General features: G+C 37.5%; 1 protein-coding gene across 2 annotated transcripts; it reads right to left on the bottom strand.

The window, feature by feature from the left end:
• Nucleotides 1–743: 743 nt before the first annotated feature.
• LOC139936647 (uncharacterized) lies at nucleotides 744–13,466 on the bottom strand. 2 transcript variants are annotated; one of them, XM_071931501.1, is made up of 14 exons: nucleotides 13,349–13,466; nucleotides 11,180–11,388; nucleotides 10,432–10,628; nucleotides 9,552–9,703; nucleotides 8,886–9,028; nucleotides 7,104–7,244; nucleotides 6,222–6,424; nucleotides 5,351–5,442; nucleotides 4,745–4,863; nucleotides 4,085–4,233; nucleotides 3,409–3,496; nucleotides 2,702–2,866; nucleotides 1,926–2,172; nucleotides 744–1,184 (listed from the first exon to the last, which is right to left on the bottom strand). In XM_071931501.1, the coding sequence occupies exons 2-14, from the start codon at nucleotides 11,372–11,374 to the stop codon at nucleotides 916–918; spliced, it is 2,160 nt and encodes a 719-aa protein (XP_071787602.1). In that variant the 5' UTR covers nucleotides 11,375–11,388; nucleotides 13,349–13,466; the 3' UTR covers nucleotides 744–915. The 2 variants fall into 2 exon arrangements, with proteins under 2 accessions (XP_071787602.1, XP_071787603.1); XM_071931502.1 differs by having other exon boundaries at nucleotides 11,180–11,384.
• Between the last annotated feature and the right edge of the window lie 1,897 nt (nucleotides 13,467–15,363).

Here is a 15,363-nt window from a genome sequence, read left to right as displayed (position 1 = left end):
TCATTAACTTTAGAAAACAATATAACTTTACTCCAGGGCTACAGTTTTTCTGTAAAGAAACAAAAACAATATCAAACATTTAACCATGTAGTTTGCTTTAATGACCAGTTTGGATATAAGCTACTAGCCTATTTGATGTATGTGACAATCAAGGAGTAAACTGTTCGAGTTGGTTGTATCCAGACAAATTTACCCAAAGTTCAGTAATTGTGTCCGCCATATCTCAAAAAAGCTTATGGAGTCAATCCGTTCACTGAAACCATTTTTGCAGGGATAATGTTCCCTTGATAAATCTAATAGTTCCTATAACTCAGACTATTGAGGGCAGTTCGTTACAGTGTTAATTATTCTGCCTCAGTGTCTGGCACCCTTAGCTTGCTCCTTGTCAAACCACACATTATCAAGATTGGACTGTACTCGAGAATCCTCTTGATTAAACTTGCAATTAAAAACCACCTTCCTACAGCGTAGTTGCAAAAAGTTAAAACTTATTGCATATTCGTCAACTATTTATATTTAAGCTCATGAATGAGCATGGTATTATTATTGAAAACTTCTCTCATCTTTCCTTTTAAAAGCATTATTTTAGGCAATATTGGTTATCCGCAACAGTATTCACAAAACTATGACACACATTTTTTTTATATGCAACCTTTTGTAAACAGGTGCTATTTGTTGTTTAAAAGCACATGAAACAATAATGTGTGCATAAATTAATTTTTTTAAATTTTATATATTTATAGTGGGGGACAACAATAGCCATTAAATTAAACTTAATTTAGATTTTCTTGTTAAGATTAGAGTGCGTCGTGCCAAAAGTATATTAAACTATGAACTATTGTTACTGTGAATAAACTCTATATAAATATATACCATTAAGTTGTACATTTATACTGTGTTACAGTTCTGTCGCCATTATTTTACATACATAATAAGAATCGACACTATAAAAATACCAACAAAGAGGGCGTTATTAGCAACAATAGAGGGAGCCCCACTGGAGTCTGGCACCTTGTCTCTAACATTGATGATTTCTTGATCTGGGGCAAGTGACTTGGATCCTTGGCATGTGAAGGTCTCTTTGCTGTACGTCTCTCCGACACGGTTGCACTCGCAGTGGTAGCTTGCCGGTGAGAAAGTCGAGTTTTCAGGGCACCCGTTAAACGTCATCTCGACGAAATGACCTACACACAATAAATCAAAACAATTGTACTATGCTAAATCATTTATAATGTTCACAAAGGAATGTATTATGAAAAACAAAAAAACATTTGCTTTTCATGCAGGTTCTCATTCTTCAAAAAAAGTCTTGGCGCCATTCGATTTGTTGTGTAACTCATTCAGCTGCGCCATACCCGTTTCAATTCGTTTACTCAAAATAATTGTAACCATAAAACGAGCATTGGAGAGCTGTTGATAGTATACATACTTCAGAGAAACGACTCCCGCTCAAGTAAACTAGTTTGAGAAAGAGGTAATTTCTCACTCAAATAATAAAAGGCTTCAATTGAAGTCTTTTATCAATTTTAGTTTTACCAAGGAGTCCCAATTTTCACAGGTTTGTTATTTTATGCATTTATGTGGGGATACACCAGGTGAGAATACTGGTCTTTGATAATTACCAATAGTGTCCAGTGTCTAAAGGTATGAACCATTTTGTTGGCCTACATCAGCTACGAAGGAATCTTGAAACGAAGAGACTTCTTTTTAAAGTTATTTTTGAAAACTAAAACACTTTTATTACAACTCGGCGCTGACATTTTGACAAAATCCTTTATTAATGATTTTTAGACCATGGTCCTCCATGCTTGGACCGACATGACTAAAGTGCTATCCCTGGTGGTCTTACACTTTCGTATTGTACTTCAGTGACTGAATCTGTGTACAACGGAAGAGTCCTATATAGGGCTAACTATAGTGCGTACCTTGTGGTAGTGCGGCGGCGCTCATGATATCACGTCTTTCTCGGCGTCTTGGCGGTCCGTACGGTACAAGACCAGCTATCCCATCCATCCCACCGAATCTGGTTGAGAACATCTGTTGTTGGGGTTGGTTAGCTCGTCGTCTTCTACCTGGCTTCTCGATTAGTCTGAAGACTGTAGTGATCGTGTAGGACAACCTCTCCTGGGACAGGGCAGTGTTGGTGAACCCTATATTGTACACTTCATTTGCCTGAAAAGGGGCAGAGAAAAGTTGTTTAAAGTTTCAGGAATTAAATAATTCAATAATAAAATCTACGAAGATCAGAATTGGCAAACCATTTTCAAGAAAACGAGATAACTTATTTTTAAGACGACGTACTGAAACTGAGATAACGACTTTGTGTGTTGATTTCTCTAGTCAAGAAGACAACAAAATGAAACAAAGCAGTCAAATATATCTCACACAAAGATAAATTTACTGAATTCTACTGAATACAGTATTAGTCAACTAGCTGTGGTAATTTTTGTCGTGATAAGTTGGCCTCTTGGTTTCAGGAAGTCGTCAGAGTACATTATTTTCGTTATTATCAAATAATCAACAAAGCAAGGCGTAAAACGGGCCGGATCGGCACACCATTTTCAAGATAATGAATTACCAGCAGGGGTAATGTTGTTGGAAGCGCTATGAGACGCCATTCGCGTGAGCAAAGTGCTATACAATAACCGATTATTATTATAATTACTGGTCAAAGAAAAGCAAGATATCCGAGTAAATTTACCGAATCGTATGCGTTGGTTGTGAGGCTCTGTACAGTATTATCATCATCAAGATCAGTTGTGTTGTAAGATGTTACTTCTCCTCCTTCTACTGCCACGTATGCATATCTGAAGAACTCACTTTGGTAGGCCACATAACGGTTACTGATCTCTACATCCAGACATCCCTGAAACAATAGTGGGGCAATAAGAAAGGCTAAAAGAAAGGCAATAAGAAAGGCAATAAGAAAGGCAATAAGAAAGGCAAAAAGAAAGGCAAAAAGAAAGGCAATAAGAAAGGCAAAAAGAAAGGCAAAAAGAAAGGCAAAAAGAAAGGCAAAAAGAAAGGCAAAAAGAAAGGCAAAAAGAAAGGCAATAAGAAAGGCAATAAGAAAGGCAAAAAGAAAGGCAAAGAGAAAGGCAAAGAGAAAGGCAATGAGAAAGGCAACGAGAAAGGCAACGAGAAAGGCAACGAGAAAGGCAACGAGAAAGGCAACGAGAAAGGCAACGAGAAAGGCAACGAGAAAGGCAACGAGAAAGGCAACGAGAAAGGCAACGAGAAAGGCAACGAGAAAGGCAACGAGAAAGGCAACGAGAAAGGCAAGGATAAAGGCAACAAGAAAGGCAATAGAATGAGCTTCTAGAATGACACCAATTACTGCACTGACAACTTGTCTGGTTATTTCGCTGCAATTTTGAATCGTTGTCAGTCTGCTTTTATTTGACTTACCCCTGGGGAGTTTGTTTTATCCTCCTTACACACCATGAAGAGGGTCAAATCAAGGTCAAAATCACTTCGCAGGAACTCGGGAGTGTATCTTAAAAAAAAAATACAAAGTTTGCTGAATTTAGATTCCTGGTCACACCCGTCGGTTCTAAACAAACTCATACACACATCTGGTCCCAAATTCATAAAGCCATTCAGCAAAAAACGAGCTAAAAACAGAGTGTAACTTGGCAGAATCAGGTTACCAACCCAAATTACATTTAGTTTGCACTGTTGTGGCTGGTCCGACTTAATTTCTGGTTAGCAAAGACATTTGTCAATCAGTATTTTCTGCTTAGCAACTTAATGAAAGTGTGCCCTGTCCCTCTCGCCTTGACGAGGGGTTGAAATCCCAACCCACCTTACTAGTCTGACCAAGTTGGGTAGGCATTACTTTACACACTTTCAACAATACCACACTGTAGACTCTACAAAGGTTTTGGGTTCGAATCCAACACGAGTAATATGCCTATGATTTTGTTTCCACAGAACTAGGGAAAGTACCGAGTATACAGTGCTCGCATTCATCGATGTATTATAAGTAAAACCGAAATGAATGTTCTTTGTCCCCGATGCAAATTTAACGTTAGACTCCATTATAGTTGTCGCATGCTTTATCGTAATAATAGGAGTGACTTACTTGACTACGATATTGACATCTTCAAGGTGATTAACTCCACGTGTTGGAGGGTCGACACCACCCCGTAGATCCTCTCCATTCGCCCCGCTCATGGAGACCAATATGACGGTCGGGCTGTCTTTCGTTGCGTCCACAACTTGTACAACCGTCTGATGGTATTGAAAGAAAACACAACTATAAATCCGTCAATAGTTTTACATTAAACAATAAAACAACTTTGTTTAGCTTCATAATAAGAGAGTTGTGTGTAAGGGGTGGGTAAATATGAAACAAATACACTAATCATATTTAGAAGTCTCTTTACAGTAAAGGGAACATTAAGCATCGACTCTTTTTTAGTCCTCGGCTCAATTTAATAATGGGAGTCCCAGAGTGCCCGTCGAGTTATTCACTCTCCAAATGTACACCTAAACCAGTTTTAATTTCCCAAACGTCCGAGCATCAATCTTGAAAAATGTTCCGGCAAATAGGGCCATTTATTTCAGGGTCTCATAAAAAAAACCAGGTTGGAAGTCAAAAACTCCCGTTTTACACTGTACCCTATATATTGGGCTCTCAAATTTGTTTAGTCAAGAATATTTTGAGGTCCCACCAAAAATTAATTAGCTCGACGCTCCGTTGTCTGCCTTTTTAGATGGGTGTACCCTATTTAGCCCTTACCTGTATGGTGACCTCAAGAGAGATGGTGAAAGGGTCAAGGCCTAGGTCAACGCAATCACTTGGGTTGGCCTCGGTCGCGTCGACACACTGGTGTTTGGCAAACCGGAATTTAAAGGTACCTTTACAAAATAAATTGTGTATAATGTTTCATGAAAAAGACTTCTTGGAACAAAATGAGCACTTTATCTATTCGGAAAGTCACGTTTCAAAGAGTCTACACTTTACCAAAAAATACCTATCGAATACGAAGATGTATTTATAAATTGTAAACGATAGGGCATTACATATTAGGGGAATTGAATATTGAAATAGTCTAGGATGTTCGTTATATTTACCTAGTTCTTTCTATACCAATATTTGGCAATTATGACGTAATAACTATTACAAAGACATTTTTTGTTTGCATACATGAAGTAGTCCACTTTCAGCCCACAGTTTCTCAAACAAAACGGCAATCTTGGTATAATCTTCCTGTTAATTAGACCCTTTTTGTTTTACAACTCTTTCGAAAACGTTCTAAAATGGTTTATTAATACTCCCTTTGAAAACCGTACATTATTTTGTGAAACGTTTCATGCTTTAAAGCTGATATAAATATCCGTTTACCTGTTGCATCGATAGGCAAGTCATTCTCAACGATTTCCACGTTTAGATCAATAACGAATTTGAACAGCCAGGTCTGTCGGCATTTGTCGGTTCTGTAAAGATACGTTTCACGGGTCAAAGTACAGCATTATTCTAAACATCATCAATAATTTTGAGAAATCCATAATATTATAGCAAAATAACTCCAACGACGAGGTCTTATACCAAAATTGAAACGAAGGCAATTTAGAAGTAGATGCAGCTGCATCCCAAATTAACATTGATACACAACGCCAATTGCCAAGCACCCAAAGGATTAACAACGTATGCACACTTATTCATTTGTCATTCCATCGACTCAGGGCTTTCGGGTTATTCGCATCTCATGACTTGTAACCCTGTCTTCAACAGTTAATAAGAGAAACACACACATATTAAATAATTCCTAAATGTAACTTGCGGTTATCTTAAAAAAAAAAAAAAAAAAAAACATAATTATAATTTTTTTCTGAAGATCGCCAATAAAGTAGTCGCTTCGCATGAATTTTGTTCAATACTAGTTATGGAATTCATAAAAACTCGAATAATAAAGTATTGTATTTTCAAGAACAATTTTGCTTTTGTCCTTTAAGTCGACACAATTTCTCAAAACCCTACATTGTGTTGAAACCCTTTGTAAAGATTGCTCTAATTTTTCTCGAGCCAAATGGATTCGAACTAACGAAAGATAGCACCAGACTAAAACTGCTCCTTGATGCGTCTGATAACGAACAAACTAGTTGGCACCTCAGTTGATACCACAATTAAATGGACACCATTATTCTTAGCAGAGGTACTGTTTTATTTTCATTCTAGAATAATGATTATACCAAGGACAGTTTCAAACACTTACTCTACGTATTGACACTGTTGTGGGCCGTCCGGATAGATATAGTCCAGATCCAAATTGAGACTGCTATTTTCACCTGCAACTTGGTCTCGTGCAATATATTGAAGTGATGTTGCATTGTACAGTGCCAGTAGTTCACCACCGGCTGATTCTATGGTGGTCTGGAATTGAATCTCAATTGACGCTCTGTTTGGCTCAGGATCTCCCTGTAATCAAATTAACAAATACATGTATTGTAAATTCATTGGACTCCAAGAAACTGGACAAGAAAAAGAGGGCGACAAAACAGAAGATGGAGAGATGACCTAAGAACATACAGGGGCATTGCTTGGCAACAGACGGCGCAGGATAGAGTGAGATGGAGAATTGGTTAAGATGCTTTCCTCCTGCAGTGGAGTGAATAGGCTAGAAGACGACATTGGATGACTGCACGGGTCACATTGGTTGAATTTTGACTGAATGGACTAAGGAACTTTTCATTAAGAGCAGCAGCTTTGAAGGTTGTTAAACAGGATTGAGTGATGGTCGATAATTACTGGAGGTTGGGCCAAGACTTTAAGGTTCGGGGTAACAAGAGTTGCCATAATATTGCGAGTTGGAAGCAGACATTTCTAAATAGTTCGAGTTTCCTAGTCTGAATCTGTCAGGTTAGTAGTTTGTATAGGTCTGGTAGTTTATATCAAGATGTACATTTATCATTTTCGAAAAGCTATTCAGTATATGTGCTGCCCTTCTGTTTTTCAGTGTTCCCCAACCAGGCCAGTGTTAAAAGAAGCTTTGATACGCTAGAATCCAATCTATAGATGTTAGTAACAAAGCCGACTTCTTGCCTTTTGTTTACTTATTCGATAACACTGGAGATTTAAAACAAAGATGATTACATACCTGAGCATCAAAGTATGGTTCAATGATAACAAAGTCCAGTACTGGTTTCACCAGAGCGGTGGAACTGACAATGAAGTTAACGATGGCAACTCTGTTTAGACGGTATATAAGATCCACGTTTGATGTGACCCAAGACATACCCTGAATGTAAGAGAGAAGAAGAATGAGAAATTAATATCGTTGACCAAAAACGCTTCCCACGCAACAAACCACAAATATAACATGTCGTTCAGTTAGAGTGCCGGCACGTTATTCCGGAGGTAGTTGGTTCAAATCCCGCTCTGTTTTTTTATATCGTGCAACCCCAACTTAGTCAAATAATGATGTATAGTAGGACTGTTGTGAATAATCAAAAGATTTTAAAAGAAGCTTGATGTCGAGATAAATGCAAGTTTTACACTAATATAAATTGGGAGTAATCACAACGAGTTCTTCGATGCCAAAACTTTAAGCAGAACTTATTGTTTATTAAATTGTTGCTAAGCAGGAATGAGTAGTATACCAATCATAGCGTGTCGGCTGACATGGACAGTAGTCTGGGTCAACTGGTAACTTTATTCTGGTAAGCAGGAATGAGTAGTATACCAATCATAGCGTGTCGGCTGACATGGACAGTAGTCTGGGTCAACTGGTATAACTTTAAGTAGGATTTGATATATATGGTATAACTTTATTCTGGTAAGCAGGAATGAGTAGTATACCAATCATAGCTTGTCGGCTGACATGGACAGTAGTCTGGGTCAACTGGTAACTTTATTCTGGTAAGCAGGAATGAGTAGTATACCAATCATAGCGTGTCGGCTGACATGGACAGTAGTCTGGGTCAACTGGTATAACTTTATTCTGGTAAGCAGGAATGAGTAGTATACCAATCATAGCGTGTCGGCTGACATGGACAGTAGTCTGGGTCAACTGGTAACTTTATTCTGGTAAGCAGGAATGAGTAGTATACCAATCATAGCGTGTCGGCTGACATGGACAGTAGTCTGGGTCAACTGGTATAACTTTATTCTGGTAAGCAGGAATGAGTAGTATACCAATCATAGCTTGTCGGCTGACATGGACAGTAGTCTGGGTCAACTGGTATAACTTTATTCTGCTAAGCAGGAATGAGTAGTATACCAATCATAGCTTGTCGGCTGACATGGACAGTAGTCTGGGTCAACTGGTAACTTTATTCTGGTAAGCAGGAATGAGTAGTATACCAATCATAGCTTGTCGGCTGACATGGACAGTAGTCTGGGTCAACTGGTATAACTTTATTCTGGTAAGCAGGAATGAGTAGTATACCAATCATAGCTTGTCGGCTGACATGGACAGTAGTCTGGGTCAACTGGTATAACTTTATTTTGCTAAGCAGGAATGAGTAGTATACCAATCATAGCGTGTCGGCTGACATGGACAGTAGTCTGGGTCAACTGGTAACTTTATTCTGGTAAGCATATGTTGTTGTCCTTAGCTAATTTTTCTACTTAGAGGTTGATATTAAATCGAAAGGAATTTTTACACGAACGTTCCAGTTAAAGAAAGCGCATTTTTGATGTCAATAAACTATTTAAAAAAACAACTTTCCCCGTCTATTTGTTTTAGCCATGATTTAAAAATGTACTCTTAACAGCAGAAACGTTCTAAAACATAAATCAAGTTAAAGGTCTTAATGAAATTTCCCTTAAATTGTTAAGTATTATTCAAGGAGGAGCCTATGCTAAAGTTGTGTTTCTTATACATTTATATTTTTTATATTATAATGTGAATAATCCCTCCTACAAGTCACCATCATACCTTTGTACCATCTGCTGGATCCACTGGTCGAACATTCGTAAAGTAAATTGTGGATCGGAACTCAATGGTGTCGGTTGTATTTGCAAAACTCCAGATGTTTTCTCCCATGGTGTTTGTACAGTTAAAAAAGAACCCAAAGTTTTCTGAAAATTGTAACATATAAAAATTGCATTTGAAACACCGTTTATTTTTCCAGTTTCTATGCAAGTTGAAAAATATAACAAAAGCATCAAACATACATAAAAACCCCTACGCTTAACTCCCAAAACTTGAGACTAAGATTTGCAACGACGTGTTGATGTGAGTGAACCAAGGGTCTGCTTGTTAATCATTTGTTTATATAGTTAGGATCATACTGTCAAATTTGAACCAAAAGCTCAACCAGTTATGGGTGCGTTTACGTACAAATGGTCTTAACAAACTTCAAGAACAAAGAATGAAAAACATTCAAGTCCTATATTCAAAGGAATGTTATGGCAGGGATTGGAACAAGGTCCCAATAATGATTTTTAATGGGACGTCAAAGAAGAGCACAATCAATGAAATTGGTCTATAAATGATAGTAGGTACTTGCATTGAAACACATTAAATGAAAATTATTTGGTGACAATGGATTTAAAAAAAGTTTTTTGTGAAAGGGACAGTTAAAGATGAATGATTTCTTACGGTTGAATGATAAGATATAATCTCGTCTCTGTATATTCACACCATCGCTGTCAATATCAGTGAAGGACTGTCCTCGTACGTAACTAGTGAAGAGACGCTTATGTACACTGTCTCCATTGCTCTGGTCATCTAGAATGCTCACGTTACGAGATCTTTGGAATTGACATTACAAAACATTAATGTCATTTCTATCACTACTAGGGATTCGTAAGACATTGGGGATTGTTGTGGTAAAGATATTGTTTGAAAAGTATTCATGTGCTACTGAAGTCTACCATTTACATGCACTGCAGTTGGTTGCCTCAACAATTGTCATAGTCAAAGTTGGTTCATGTGACAAGGCCTTATTGCCTGATTACTACCGCAATGCTCACGTAGCCCTTACAAGATTGCTGGCTCGGTGTGTTGTACTTTAAAAAGATCTCGGGCTCAAACTTATACCAAGATGTACTCTTTATTTTAGGAATTACATGAAAAGTATAGCTTTGGTTTTTGAACCGTTCAATTGTTTCCATCCAATATTTAATATTTCAACATTTCATTTCAAAAGTTGGTTGCGTTTTTGATATTGCCAAACATCCGGAGCAATATTGTCGATGCATGAAAAAAAATCCGTATTGAAGTACACAATCTGAGAAGCGTTATTGACAGTAACGTTTCTGAGAATCAAATTTCGGTGCATAAAAAACTGATATCTTTTAATGTAAGCACATTAATTTGAAAATAAATGTTCTTAAAATGCCTTTAGCTAATCAAAAGCTGCTGCAGGCTAACCAATCGTTTTTATTGTTTTTTTTCTAGAAGCGAGTACCAAACGTATATTCAAGTTTTTCTCTTAAAAAAAATGTAGCTAGACACATCCTAAAATGAATGAACTTACATGAAGTTGCCGACATCACTGAAGTAGTATCCAGCAGCCACGTCTTGCTGATTGTACGGTGCATCAAACATGACATTAGAACATTCACCAGTGTTTTCTGGGTTGATATCCCCAGTGTATGGATCTACAGCAGTGTTCTTATTCATGTTATACGGCTCGAAGTCTACCACCCAATACTCGGCTTCGTTTAGTGTGTCCTGAAAGTAATAAATGTACCAATAAGCAACAGTTGGAGAGTACTCGGTCTTACCACTCACTTTGCGGGAACAAATGCCCATCTAGTAAGCTGCTGTTTTGTGTAAAGACGTTGTGAAAGTACTGGCTACAAAGAATGGCATCTTATAAGCCAATACTTGACTCGCTTGGTGTACTTTCATTATTTTGCTCCCACCCCACATTCGGCAAATTCAATTGGAAGGGTATATGCTAAACCATAAACCCCAACAAGACAATCCAAACAAAAAACAAAACGTTTTTACGGTTTTGTATAGAAAACAGTACTTGCAAAATGTTAAAATAACAGCTCAACACGTTTTATTATGCCTTACATTTCCAATAACTCACACAATTTCCATAAATGATTCTATTTTGTTTCCTGTATAGACTGGTGAACAATTTGCCTACAGGTAAAGGCGACGTTAACAAGGTATAATAGATATGCAAGGTCGACGCGGCAATGCATTGATGATTGATTAACTTTGGTAAAAGGACAATTTGTTACCCAAAGGCCGATATAACAGTGACTTACCTCCAAAACGACTTCGAAGTTGGCTTTGCTGTCGACTATCTCAAACTCTGATATATAGGCTTCACCCATATTCTTGAAGCGAAAATCTGTCACTTTGTCATCGATGGTTTGGCCGAAAGCTGCTTCAGATTCCCCGGGGAGTATGGCGAACGTGAGAAGGGTTAGGAAGAAGTAAGTCTCGAGTTGGACGGCCATGGTTGCTGATCTAGCTGTGAAGCAAACAGTTGCATTAATGACTAATTGAATCAAATCTGCTGATCTTACTTCGGTCAAATGGTTGATGCATTATTTTCTAAGCAAAGTCACATTAACCATTTTATCTTCACAATTTAGTAAAGCATGGGCGTATTTTTCAGAACATTTTTTCGGCTATAATTGTCATCAGTACAACTTTACGTAATTATTCTAAACAGTCCTTTCAACCAACATCTTCCATTACTGTTTTAGTATTATATGCCAATGCAAATGTTAAAGGGACACACCGGCTCACCGTTTACGCAATTTAGGGGTGTAGAATCATAAATAATGTTTTTATAGATGGTTGCTGTAAGAAAAATCATCAAAATGTCACGTATTTCGCGAAAAATGGGGGAAAAAACGGCCATATAACAAGCTTCCGTTACACGGACTCTTTGAATGTGAATCTTACGTTAGATTTTTCACCATTATTTACATTTTGTAGCGATAATTTGAATACATGATCTTTTTCGTCAATTATTCGTAAATAAAATTGTAAAAAAAACATTTAAATTTGGTTAAGTAAGTTACTTTTAGACGGCTGAAAGTAAAACTAGCCCGGAAGGTCACGTGATTGTTTGTACCACTTTTTGGTTGGAACAATCACGCGACCTGCGTTTTTGTCTTAAAATGCTCAAAAACGGCTAAATTTGATGATTTTTTTTAAGGACTGTTCTTCTTCATTCCTGGAAGACCGTTGAAGTCATTTCTTAGTCTATTTTGTAGCCCAAACAGCCGAATTCGGCCGGTGTGTCCCTTTAAGTCAACAAACGTTACGCCACACACACATTTAACACAGGGCAGCGTTCGTTCTGCAGTCTCCATAAGGCATTTTCGAACAAAGATCTTAAAGCAAAATATTCATAAATACTAATAAAGTAGAACTTGAATGTAATATTTTATTTTAACGATCAGTCTCTTCGAGAAAGGTCGATTAATATCAATCAATTTTAAAAACAAAATAAAAGGGGGAAGGAGTAAATATCTAAGGTGCTTTAAAAACATTTGAAATTGCAACAAATTCTAAACAATTCCAAAAGCCACAGATTGTAATGGTTGTCATAGATTTCTCGAACCATGTGATGAGATAAGCATGGCATACGCGGCTACTATGCCACGCTTACTATCTTATTTTCCTCATACCTTTCAATAAATTATTGTGGGTTGAACAGAGAAAACGCGACTGGCCAATGACTTGAACCGTCGACATCCGGATTTACGCCCGGAGGTCGCCGGTTCAAGAGCCGCTTCAGTCAATATTTGTCTCTGCTTACAGCCATTATACACTTTCGGTACAGAAAAAAAGTTCACAGATTTACAAATAATTTACAGGATTGACGTAAAGTAATGGTGAAAGATTTCTCTTGAAATATTATTCCATGAAATGCTTTACTTTTTGAGAAAACATGTATTCAAAAAACAATATCAATTCTCGTTGGCGAGAATTACGGATTTATTTTAAACACATGTCATGACACGGCGAAACGCGCGAAAACAAGAGTGGGTTTTCCCGTTATTTTCTCCCGACTCCGATGGCCGATTGAGCCTAAATTTTCACAGGTTTGTTATTTTATATATAAGTTGTGATACACGAAGTGTGGGACTTGGACAATACTGTTTACCGAAAGTGTATAATAATGGCTTTACGCCGAAGTTATCACAAGTCAACTTGTCTTGTGGTTTACTTGATGGAGTGAATTACGACGGAGTAGTGAGGCACATGACTGAGTTTTTTTTACCTGAAGTGAAATGACACAAAGGTGGTAGAAAAACATTGTATTGGATATTGGACCTGCCATTTTCCACACATTATGACCCCAAACTAGTATGTGTAACAACACTGTCCGTTTACTACTGCTTTAAGTTTGGGGTATAAAGTGAATGAAGTACATTGGTAAATCTTCAAGACGCATTGAATTGTTGTTAACTTACTGCTTTTAGCCGTGGATTTCTAGCACGCTGCTTGCTCTGCGTGCCAAGTTACAACACAAGACGTTATGAGAGCTCAGTCGATGGACAACCTTCCAGTATGGCGACTAGGTGGACTCTGGTGTTTGTAGCCCTCCGGTTGCAGATATACCTTCAGCCAACACCCCTTTGCTGAGACGACTCTGACCAGCCAATCAGATACAGTCTAGCCACAGTTTCTTTGTTCTTTTGTCACTGACAAACCTTCCAGTATGGTGACTATCTGGACTCTGGTGTACCGCGTGGATTGGAAGTATGCCTACAGCCAACGCCCCTCTCGCTGGGATGATTTGGAAGAACCAATCAGATGAAGTCTAGTCCACGACAGAGGTGGTTCTTTGTTCATTACCAATTTGAGGAGTGTGCTTTTGGTACTGCAAATCTTACTATTGTTAAAACCGACTGATTTGTTCTCGCCTTGAATAGTTGCCCAGAAATCATTTACTAAATGCACACTGTGATTCCTCACAATGCTTAATGGGCGGACCTCTTTGTTGCCAAATTGCATGCACTGGCAACCCCCCACCCTCTAATGCCGCTATAACCATTGTGAAAAAAACAATGAAACCTTTCCAGGTGTGTATAAGAAAATGGAGACTTGTATTAAGATTAGTCAAGTGATGTAACAGCAGCTATGTTCGCCCCGATTTAAACCCTTGAAAAGACCATTCAATTGATTTTGAAAGAGAAAATTCAGTTCAAGCTAGTAGTTTCAGTTAGCATACAAAACAAGCAACCTGTGACTTTGTCTGCAAATTATTATGTTATTTGACTCTATGTATTTCAGACGGAAAAATGGGGCGTACAATTGATTATGATAGACCAATAATATGAAAATAAATGCTGATTGAATTGAACTGAATTGCATTAAATTGTAGTTTAATTTACCAAGCGACACCTCACAGGGATCTGGACCCATCTGTATGGTTCCGAGCTCAATTGACAGAGCTGCTTTAGCTAAACAGAAGAAAGGTTTGCTTACCAGATTAAATACCATGCAGTCAAATACCATAGCAAATTGATAGCTGTTACTGGTATCCTGCATATTGACTAAGCAATATTTACAGCTATGCAGAGTGATTGAGTTGAGCATTTGTTACCACAGAATTCTGTGTTACCTTTCTCTGCTTAGCGTCAAAGTAAGCCAACAATGTCGGGAGTGTGCAAAGTACATACACCTAACTTGCGCAGAAACTGGATTTCCCTGCAACCGGAATTACAGATTTATTAAAACTTGATTATTTCAAATCGGTGATGAACCTCAGATCAAGAACACTTTACCTTTGGTTGTTGGAACCATTTGCTTGTTTGTAATCCCATGAAAAAGTAGATGTAGGACTAGCCCTGTCGGCCTTACACTTTCGTATTGTACTACAGTGACACAGAGAAAGAGTCCTATATAGGGCTAATGTAGGACCAATGAACAAAACACACGAGGACATTTAATTTCAGTAGCTCACGTTTTGTTAGATAGAACAATGGAGCGAAATGTCCACCTAGAAAGAGCAATCCATAACCAATAATGTTGTTTTATATAGCCACATTGAGATGTTTGCTCAAAATGCTTTAAACTACCGCAAGCTGATGTAGGCTTCCAACCAAATGCTTGACAATTATTTAAAAGTTATTACTAAACGTAGTTATTCCACTTAACTAAACACAAATGGACAAGAGTGACTTAGGAATAAAAACATCGAACTTAACAAGCATTATACAAATACGCTATTTTTTAATACAAAGTATGCATAAAGTCACGACATAGTACACATAATTATATATATATATTTTGTTTTTTACAAAGTTTTATATATTTTACAGTCATGTGCAGAGTAGTGAAGATAGAAGATAAATATTGTGTATACATTTATAATTTACAATTTCTTAAGATGTCAGAATTGTCCCAGTTTATAAACAAGACATTTGTAATTTGTATAATATAAGTACAATTTCAACGGTGTTTTCTTAAAAAAGCAAAATAA

This window comes from Asterias amurensis, chromosome 4, assembly GCF_032118995.1.
Source record: "Asterias amurensis chromosome 4, ASM3211899v1".
Lineage (NCBI taxonomy): Eukaryota > Metazoa > Echinodermata > Asteroidea > Forcipulatida > Asteriidae > Asterias > Asterias amurensis.
Note: the sequence above shows the minus strand (reverse complement) of the source record. Positions and strands in the feature narration are given on the sequence as shown.